The 9,260-nt window shown below is 38.2% G+C and overlaps 1 protein-coding gene across 1 annotated transcript; it reads left to right on the top strand.

Annotated features, from left to right (window-relative positions):
* The first annotated feature begins 4,278 nt into the window (after positions 1-4,278).
* On the top strand, positions 4,279-7,616 carry LOC120474837 (extracellular calcium-sensing receptor). Its single transcript, XM_039665452.2, has 6 exons — positions 4,279-4,502; positions 4,737-5,022; positions 5,120-5,938; positions 6,094-6,315; positions 6,464-6,587; positions 6,700-7,616. The coding sequence occupies exons 1-6, from the start codon at positions 4,279-4,281 to the stop codon at positions 7,614-7,616; spliced, it is 2,592 nt and encodes an 863-aa protein (XP_039521386.2).
* Positions 7,617-9,260: the final 1,644 nt, after the last annotated feature.

Below are 9,260 nucleotides of genomic sequence, written 5' to 3'. Positions count from 1 at the left end.
TTATTAATAGTAATCCTGATCTCATTATTTAACTCTTTATTACTAAATACCAGGAATTTCGTTTTATTTAAATTTAGTGACAATTTATTTAAATCAAACCAATTCTTTAGTTTGTACAATTTTTTCTCTACCACCAACACAAGCTCTGTAAGATTTGGGTCAGAACAATAAATTGTTGTATCATCCGCGAAAAGAATAAAATTTAAAACATCCGACACTTTGCATATATCGTTTATATATAACAAAAATAACTTAGGGCCCAAAACAGAGCCTTGCGGAACGCCACAATTAATGTGGCGTTAATATACAGTTAATATATAAACATCTTGTGAGAAAGACTGGTATTGCCAATGGAATTGGAGAATTGTATTTTAAACTTAGTAGTTATTTCATCTCACTCATTAGATGGGGTTGGTGGTTTTAATAGGAGTTGTTGGTATACATATTCAAGGGCGTACACAGTTCAGTTGTGTGTATGTTCATATGTAGTGGGCCAGTCTGGGCCAAAATGCCCAGGCCGATTTTTTTTGTCCCAGTCCAGCCCTGGGCGGACTGATAATACTGGAGCACCAACTAGCGTTCATGACTTTTTTTTACAGTCTATACCTCAGCTAATAAAAAAAAAAAGCAGTGAACATGAACGAAGACGCTGACGAGACCCCTTCGGTTGGTCCTGTGGATGGGAAATTTAGTTATAAGAACGAACCGATGGAAGCGTCATTAAGAGCATGGTTGTTGTGTGCAAGCTATGCAACAAGGAATTCGCATATCACATCGACCCTCAAGTTTCACCTCAACCCAAAACATATACAATTGCACTGGTCTGTTGGATTTGGTTGAACAAAAATAAACAATATTTTGTTGCTTAAGCTTATGTATTCAGTCATTATTAAATGATATACTAAAAATCCATGTGAGAAAAAATCTTCTCACTGTTCTCAGTTCAAATATTTATGCAATTAAAATGCGCTTAATTTCGATTTATTAATTACAAAGCCTCTAATTAATTAGATTTTTTTTTAATCGAGTCCCGGCCCTAAAAATAATATATATAATTTACTCACACATTCTAAGTGATCTTATGAACCACTGACAACTCCTAAATAACTGGTTTGTAAATAATGCTATACTTCATTTAGATGTAAATTGATCATTAATAAAGTATGAAAATACAATTATTAAACACATTATAGATATGCTATTAAAACAAGAAAAAAAACATTTATAGCTGTATTTACATATATACTGCTTATTAATGTATTTTAATGCTTAATAAATGGTGAATTATCAGTTCACTAATGCTTAACTAATGATTAATACCATGCAGTTATTATAAAGTTACTGAAAGTTCCTATAAGCAGCCAGTTCACCAGCAGCTCTACAGTCTCAGAGCCTCTGGGACAGCAAGGCATTCAGACAATAGAGAAGTGTGAACGACGTGTGTTAATGGGCCATTGCAGTTCTTGCTCCAGCCTACAGGAGCGCTGCTGAGTATGGGCTTAAACACACACACACTCGCAAGTCCCCACTTGGTCAAAAATGTAAAAAATTCACCAGAGCGTTTTTTAGTTGATTTTAACATGTTTTAAGGCATAACTAACAGGGGACTTGAAAAATGTCCCCACTTCGCTCGGCGGTCCCCTGTTGGTGAGTGTGTAACGACACCAAAGTCCCCTCTTAGATAGGTAGACAAGTACACACACGCACACACACACACACAGACACACACCACTCCGGCCATGCATGGGGGAGAGAGAATCACCGGGAGATCTTCACAACTTTAAACTCATCTTTTACATCTTTTGTAAACCATCCATGTATTGTATGGACATCTTAGGAACTACTTTGTCAACCAGTTGGAAAAGTAAGATGGTTTTATTTTTGATAGACTGTTAGTCAACTTATAATATATAAAACATGTTGTATTATTTTACAATGAATGATAAAGCATTTTATTGATAATCTTTTTAAATGAACCATGGTTTTAACTTTAGTTAGTGAGAAAAAGGTCGATCTTTTATTGGCACTGTGGCTGCAAGGGATGCTGTGGGTGTTGTCTCTCTCAGCTGAACAAACACATACAGATGCTGCTGTTGATGAGAGGGAGAGAGGTTTTTCACATCTTGATGGAAATGACTGATAAAGTAAGATGCTTTTTCACATTTAAATCTAAATGTTTTTTTTCCTTATAACCTATAAAACACGGTTTCATTTTTTAGCTCGTGTAAGATTTTTCTCTGGCTGAAGGAATGTTCGGCCATCTCATAGCCTCACATCCCGACTGTCACAGAGGCCGAAGGCCTCTGAGAGAATCAGAGGGGATTTTCACCACTCAAGTAAGCTGCTTTTTTATTTTACAGACCATATTGTGATACGGGGATTATTAGAAAATTATTCCGGCAACATCATGCTACTCAGATCGATCTCGGGGGTTTTAGGTGAGGATAAAGTGTCCATACTCATGTAACTCATGTTTCCCTCTGTGAATTCTGTAGAACAGAGACCACCCATTTTATAGACGGGTTTCTGGTATGGGAGGGGGTATCACGGCTACATAAATGATAAAACCAGACAACTGTCAAAGAGTCAACCAGGGTCAAACTGTCCATTTTGATCGATCGCTTCCTGGGGTCACTAAGTGGTCAAAACCACAGATGTTCACACACATGTTTTTTGGATTAGAAAAGGTCAACGGGTCAAAACCACAGATGTTCCCACACATGTTGTTTGGATTAGAAAGGTCAACGGGTCAACAACCACCTGTCCATTTGATTGATCGTTAGGTCAAAGGTTAATCGATATCCCAGACATGGAATGCCAAAGGTCAAGGGTTTATGACTACTTCAAAGATGGAATCCGAAAGGTCAAAGGTCAGCCCCGCCCCTTGTCAATCAAAAAGCAATAAATCATTTTGACACAAGGTAGCCTATATTACTACTCTTGACGCTAGGGGTCTAACAACTAAAAATCAAGTCAGGAATCTTGGTGTGTCTCTAGAGTCAGACCTTAGTTTCAGTAGTCATGTCAAAGCAATAAATAAATCAGCATACTATAATCTAAAAAATATTGCAAGAATTAGATGCTTTGTTTCCAGTCAAGACTTAGAGAAACTTGTGCATGCTTTCATCACCAGCAGGGTGGATTACTGTAATGGACTCTTCACTTGCCTTCCTAAAAAGACCATAAGACAGTTGCAGCTCATACAGAACGATGCTGCCAGGATTTTAAGCAGGACCAGAAAATATGAACACATCACATCAGTCCTCAGGTCTTTACACTGGCTGCCAGTTACATTTAGGATTGATTTTGAAGTATTACTTCTGGTATATAAATCATTTAATGGGTTAGGACCTCAATATATTGCAGATATGCTCAATGAATATAAACCCAACAGATCACTCAGATCATTAGGATCACATCAGCTAGAAATACCAAGGGTTCACTCGAAGCATGCAGAGTCTGCTTTTAGATATTATGCTAACCGTGGCTGAACCACGTGGCTGAACCATTTTTTATTCTAAACTGTTTAAATTATTCTGATTTCTTTTGATTATTTTAATCTCTTCTATGTAAAGCACTTTGAATTGCCATTGTGAATGAAATGTGCTATATAAATAAACTTGCCTTGCCTTGCCTAATTAATTTTATAATAATAATAATAATATAATTTTACAGAAAACACATAATATATAGTCATATAACCTAAAATGGTAACACTTTACAATAAGGTTCAATTATTAAACATTAGTTAATGTATTAACTAACATGAACTAACCATGAGTAATACATTTGTTAGTTTTTGTTAATCTTTGTTAACATTAGTTTATATAAATCCAGCTGTTCATTGTTTGTTCATGTTAGTTCACAGTGGATTTACTAATGTTAACAAGATATTAATAAAGTATTAGTAAATGTTGAAATTAACATTAAAAAAGATTAACAAATGCTAAAGAAGTATTGTTCATTCTTTGTTAATGTTAACTAGTTAACTAATGAACCATATATATATATATATAGAGTACAAAATTGTGAGCTTCTGTTCATGTACTAAGACATTCCCTCAGGGAATGTGTATGGTTTATGCAAGTTTTTTTGAGGTTGCTTCTGAGTGCAGTATAAAGGTGGGCTTAGGTGAATCTTGTGTGAACTATGTTAGCAAGAGTGAGCTAGAATGTGTGTCCATGCATTTGTAAATATTAGTGGCATCATATTGTGTGTGCAATGAAGCTTAAAAGTCGTGTTTAATTTGGTTCAAGAAGTGAAGTGTACAGAGAAAGAATGGCATATAGTAGTGCATATGTTTGTGTGACAGTTTTGTTCCTCAGCACTTCAATCTCTTCACAGTTACTTCAGACCTGTCGACTCATCCGCAGCACCTCAGACCTGCCTGTGCTAACCAGTGAAGGGGACATCATGCTTGGTGCTCTCTTTTCACTACACGATACTGTGCTGGAATCTCCTTCATCTTTTACTGCAGAGCCACATTCTACACAGTGCTCGGGGTCAGTCAAAACATAGTCTTATCCTTAAATATTACAATTCTGTATTTATGCTTAATATTTTGAAATTGTATGGTGTTTTCTTTTTTCCCCTTGCATCTTAATGAATTCCCAGGCATTCTCTCTCTTATTTATTGAGTATATTGTTGAGCAGTTTTGCAATATCTATTTACTGTAGAAATGTTAACATAAAATAAGCAATTTTGTTGATAATTTAATGCTCTTTGTTCCAAAAAGGTTTAATTTCCGTACCTTTAGATGGATGCAGACAATGATTTTTGCCATAGAGGAGATCAACAGAGATAAAAGACTCCTAGCAAACCTAACTCTGGGTTATCAGATCTATGATTCATGCAGTACCCCTTTCCACGCGCTCCGCACAGCCTTTGCCCTTATGAATGGAAATGAAGAGGGCACAGGACAACCAGAGTGCCGAGGCAGGGTGCCTGTTGTCATTGGTGATGGAGGATCCACATTATCCCTAGTGGTTGCACGCTTTCTCGGGGTTTTTCATGTTCCACAAGTGAGTTGTGCAGTTTTAATGCGCATAAAGAGGTACATTCGTGTCTTTCAGTCATGTATACTATGCTCTCCGATCTCATGTCCTCTCCTCTTCCTAGGTAAGCTATTTCTCAAGCTGTGCATGTCTCAGTAATAAACTAGAGTTTCCTGCATTTCTAAGGACTATGCCCAGTGACTTTTTCCAAGTGGATGCTCTGGCACAGCTGGTGCAACACTTTGGTTGGAGCTGGTTAGGTACATTTGCAGGGGATGATGCTTATGGCCGAGGTGGTGCTCAAATTTTTAATGATGAGGTGACCAAACTAGGTGCATGTATTTCTTTTTATGAAATAATCCCCAAAAACCATGACCAAACAGAGATGTCCAGGATTGTAAAGAGGATCCCTGAGTCAGGAACACATGTGGTGCTGGTCTTTGCTCTAGAGCAAGATGCAAGAGCTCTCTTTTGGGAGGCTCTTCAGCAAAACCTCACTGGTATTCAATGGTTGGCCAGCGAGGCCTGGATCACAGCAGCAGTCCTCTCCACTCCTGAATTTCACTCCATCCTGCAGGGCTCCATGGGCTTTGCCATCCGCAGGGCTGATATACCTGGCCTGCAGCCTTTCCTGTTACGATTACATCCCTCGAAATACCCACAGGACCCATTTGTTCCGCAGTTTTGGCAGGAGATGTTTAAGTGCTCTCTAGGTACAGGCAATAAGAGCTCCTCTATTAGACCCCCCTGTAATGGCTCTGAAGTACTTGCCAATACAGGTAACATCTACTCAGATGTATCTCAGCTGAGAATCTCTTATAATGTTTATAAGGCAGTGTATGCCATTACACATGCTCTGGATTCAATGCTGCACTGTGAACCAGGCAACGGACCTTTTGCTGGGGGATTGTGCGCCAACTCCAGCAGCATACAGCCATGGCAGGTAAAACGCACAACTTTTATATCTGTTTGTCTTAAGCTTGTGATAAGATAATAAGATAATGTTCTCTAGTTTAGATAATAAAGTTTAAACAAACGTTACCACTGTTCCATGTTTACTTTTATCTTTCTTTTATTCACTCTTTGTGTTTAAATAAGCTCCTGACTTATTTAAAGCATATCCACTTCACTAATGATTTTGGTGAGGAGAGCAAGTTTGACAACAATGGAGATCCTGTGGCCATGTATGATCTCATCAACTGGCAGCTCATTGGCAATGGAGAGGTGCGGTACGCCACTGTGGGGAGATTTGATGAAACAATGCAGCCTAAACTAGTGATTGAAGAAAAAAACATAATCTGGAATGGAAACCAGAGACAAGTAATGCTTCATTGTGATTTATTTATTTCACTTCTTTTTTTTACTGGGAAGGTTTAGTATTCAATGTTGCATACTCGTTTCCTGCTTGTGTAGATTTTGTATTTGCTGAGTACTTTTTGCATACATTTATGATATTTCTGAATTGCAGGTCCCTGTATCAGTCTGCAGCACTAGCTGTCCTCCAGGCACTAGAAAGTCAACCAGACCAAACTTTCCTCTCTGCTGCTTTGACTGCATTGTCTGTGCAGCTGGGGAGGTTAGCAATCAGACAGGTATATAGTAAATCAACTCTTGTCCTGCTGATGTTTATGTGTTTAACAAAACTAATTTAGATTTGTTGAAAATGTATTTGACTACTTTGCACAATAAATATTTATTTATCAGATGCCTTAGAATGTGAAAAATGCCTGCCTGAATTCTGGTCCAATGCTAGACGAGACACCTGCATCCCGAAGCTGGTGGAGTTCCTTTCCTACAATGATACCATGGGCATCACTTTGCTAGCTGTGGCTCTGCTTGGATCCTGTTTCACACTCGCAGTTGCTCTGATATTTGCCCTTAAACGTCACACACCACTAGTCAGAGCTAACAACTCCGAGCTCAGTTTCCTCATTCTTAGCTCATTGTGGCTTTGTTTTTTGTGCGCACTAGCCTTTATTGGCCAGCCCACATCATGGTCTTGTGGGCTTCGACACAGTGTATTTGGTATTGCATTCTCCCTCTGTCTGTCCTGCATCCTTGGGAAGACTATGGTGGTACTCATGGCTTTCAGAGCCACTCTCCCTGGCACTAATGTAATGAAATGGTTCGGCCCTCTACAGCAGCGAAGCATTATCTTCTTGTGTACAACAGTGCAAGTGGTGATTTGCTGCACATGGCTGAGTCTGGCACCTCCCGTCCCACGTAAGCTCATGACTCATGAAACTGCCCGGATTATTCTTTTGTGTGATGTGGGCTCTCCATTGGCCTTCTCCCTGGTGTTGGGCTACATCGGCCTGCTTGCAGCTGTCTGCTTCCTGTTAGCCTTCTTTGCTCGAAAACTCCCAGATAATTTCAATGAGGCTAAATTTATTACTTTCAGCATGCTGATCTTCTGTGCTGTGTGGATTGCATTTGTGCCAGCATATGTCAGCTCCCCGGGGAAATACACCGTGGCCGTGGAGATTTTTGCAATTCTGGCCTCCAGTTATGGTCTGCTGCTCTGTATCTTCACTCCAAAATGTTACATTATTTTGCTTAAACCTGAGAAAAATACAAAGAGATATTTGATGTCCAAATCCAATTCAGAAAGTAAATATTGAAGTTTTTTTTATATGATAATGAAATGTGTTCTTGATTTTTATCTGACCCTCAATAAAGTGGTTTTGTGCTTAATTAACAATTATGTTTAATAAACAATTATTTTTAATTAAACAATTATGTCCTCAATAAATGCATGTTGGACTCTTTTTACCTTAATTAGTTTATCAAAATCAAATTTCCCCAGCAGTCATGATAAACCTTCCACATGGAACATTATTATAACAGTATTAATATTTGAAGCCAAAGTCAAAATAATTCCAACTCTAGTTGTAACACCCCATCCTCCTTTTGCTCTTGTCATTATTCATTCTGTCCTCACTATTATTCATAGTGAGAGAACCATTTTTATTTCCCCTGAGTATAAAAAGCCCATGTGGCATAAAAAACCCAAACATGTATTAATTCATTCACTGTCACTCATTGAACTCTGCAATTACAACTACTCACCAATGATTTTATCCACTTCAGTCATCAAGTTGATCATATATGCCTTTTCATCATCATGAAGGGAAAAGAGAGGAAATAGACATTCTAGTGTCTAAGGAAAGATAATTTGACTACACTGGGAACACTATGAATGTCATTGGATACTTCTCAGGAAGTGATGTATTTTTTAAACAATTAAGAATTTCATAGAGAGTATAAGTGATTTGAATGTGGCCTCTTACTAGGCCTGTCGCGGTTAAGAAATTTCCCTTGTGATTATTATGGGTGGCTCAATAGCATGATATGCGGTAATAGCGCCATTTTATTTATTTATTTATTTATTTAATTTTCAACCTGATTTTACTGCATCCAAAGCTCTTTTGTTGATTTGTAGCATATATTGTTGCTTTTTAACTGACTGAGAGACACATAATTTAAAACATTTTTGTTTATTGTTAAATGCCAAACAGCAACAAGAAAATGCCTTTTCCAATTTAAATAATAAATCAAAGAGTTCTACAGTATCAGATGATAACAAGCAATAAGAAATGCCTTTTTCTAATTTGAAAATCAAAATAATTCTAAAGTATACCATGAAAACATCATGTAGGCCTAAGTGAAAATACAGAGTAAACTATATTACTTAAGCATTAATTTAGACCTATATGAAGGTAGTTTTGTGTCTTTATTATTCAATAAAAAAGGTTGCTTCAATCAAAAAACAATTTTCAATTAAAAAATCCTTCACTTTAATGAAAAAAACGTCTCAGGTTACGACTGTAACCTATGTTCCCTGAGAACAGGGAACGAGACAATACGTCGAATGACACAATGGGGGAACGCCTCAGGCGTGACAGGTGTCTGAAATCAAATATCAACTCACAGTAATCAGGTTGACCGGCGACAGCCCGTGCATCATCAGCTTGAATGATGAGCGCGTCAATCTGGATGTATAAGAAGGGCGCCTTGAAACCGTGACAACATCCTATCGTCTGAAGGGACTGTTGCAGGCAGGCCCCGAGGCATGGCAACGAGACGTATTGTCTCGTTCCCTGTTCTCAGGGAACATAGGTTACAGTCGTAACCTGAGACGTTCCCTTTCGAAGGGAACTCAACAATACGTCGAATGACGCAATGGGGAACGAAATACCCACTCCGCCATGCTGAGGGGAGTGCATGCCGAAAAGGCAGTGACAACTGTCAGAACCAGTAATTCC

This window comes from Pimephales promelas, chromosome 10, assembly GCF_988280905.1.
Source record: "Pimephales promelas chromosome 10, fPimPro1.hap1.1, whole genome shotgun sequence".
NCBI classification, from domain to species: domain Eukaryota; kingdom Metazoa; phylum Chordata; class Actinopteri; order Cypriniformes; family Leuciscidae; genus Pimephales; species Pimephales promelas.
The sequence above is the reverse complement of the archived record's forward strand: the minus strand, read 5'-3'. Positions and strand labels throughout refer to the sequence as shown.

What these genes read in the sequence shown, in the direction of transcription:
- LOC120474837 (XM_039665452.2), top strand. Translation starts at nt 4,279, where the DNA reads ATGGCATATAGTAGTGCATATGTTTGTGTGACAGTTTTGTTCCTCAGC. An exon ending in GCAGCATACAGCCATGGCAG is followed by an intron (nt 5,939 to 6,093) that starts GTAAAACGCACA and finishes TGTTTAAATAAG; the next exon opens with CTCCTGACTTATTTAAAGCA. An exon ending in GGAGGTTAGCAATCAGACAG is followed by an intron (nt 6,588 to 6,699) that starts GTATATAGTAAA and finishes TTTATTTATCAG; the next exon opens with ATGCCTTAGAATGTGAAAAA.